We start from the raw sequence: 1,053 nt of genomic DNA on the forward strand, positions 1-1,053 counted from the left end.
CCCGGCGAGCATCTCGGTCAACACCCGTTACCTAAATCTCCAAGAAAACCAAATCCAAGTGATCCGCACGGATACTTTCAAACACCTCCGGCATTTGGAAATTTTACAATTAAGTCGGAATTTAGTCCGGAAAGTGGAGGTGGGGGCTTTCAACGGCCTCCCCAACCTCAACACCTTGGAGCTCTTCGACAACCGTCCCCAGCGGGGCCTTCGAGTACCTCTCCAAGCTGCGCGAGCTGTGGTTGCGCAACAACCCCATCGAGAGCATCCCCTCCTACGCCTTCAACCGCGTCCCCTCCCTCCGCCGCCTGGACCTGGGCGAGCTCAAGCGCCTGGAGTACATCTCGGAGGCGGCTTTCGAAGGCTTGGTGAACTTACGGTATTTGAATTTGGGGATGTGCAACCTGAAGGAGATCCCCAACTTGACGGCGTTGGTACGGTTGGAAGAGCTGGAGCTTTCGGGGAATCGGTTGGGGCGAGTCCGTCCCGGTTCTTTCCAAGGGTTGGGAAGTTTGAGGAAATTGTGGTTGATGCACGCCCGGGTGGCGGCGGTGGAACGCAACGCCTTCGATGACCTCAAAGCGTTGGAAGAGCTGAATTTGGCTCCCAACGAGCTGGCCTCCCTCCCCCACGACCTCTTCGCTCCTTTGCACCGCCTGGAGCGGGTTCCCCTCCACCACAACCCCTGGCGCTGCGACTGCGACGTCCTCTGGTTGAGTTGGTGGTTGAGGGAGACGGTGCCCAGTAACACCAGTTGTTGCGCCCGGTGCCACGCTCCGCCGGCGTTACGCGGGCGATACTTGGGCGAGCTAGAACCGGGGCATTTCACTTGCTACGCCCCCGTGATCAACCCCCGCCGATCTGAACGTTACCGAAGTGATGGCGGCCGAACTCAAGTGCCGAACCGGGACGGCCATGACCTCGGTCAACTGGTTGACGCCCAACGGGACGCTGATGACCCACGGTTCGTACCGGGTGAGGATTTCCGTCCTTCACGACGGCACGCTTAATTTTACCAACGTCACCGTGCAGGACACGGGGCAGTACACCTGC

At 59.4% G+C, this 1,053-nt stretch overlaps 1 protein-coding gene across 1 annotated transcript; it reads left to right on the forward strand.

Annotated features, from left to right (window-relative positions):
- Positions 1-7: 7 nt before the first annotated feature.
- On the forward strand, positions 8-1,050 carry LOC104168104 (leucine-rich repeat-containing protein 4B-like; the record flags this gene model as incomplete). The annotated part of the gene is given in 3 exon segments (XM_009708563.1): positions 8-195; positions 197-847; positions 849-1,050. Coding segments are annotated over 3 exon segments (1,041 nt in total), but the record flags the coding sequence as incomplete, so codon positions are not given.
- Between the last annotated feature and the right edge of the window lie 3 nt (positions 1,051-1,053).

The sequence above is a fragment of the Cariama cristata genome, unplaced genomic scaffold (genome assembly GCF_000690535.1).
Source record: "Cariama cristata isolate BGI_N322 unplaced genomic scaffold, ASM69053v1 scaffold35879, whole genome shotgun sequence".
In the NCBI taxonomy this organism is placed as follows: Eukaryota; Metazoa; Chordata; class Aves; order Cariamiformes; family Cariamidae; genus Cariama; species Cariama cristata.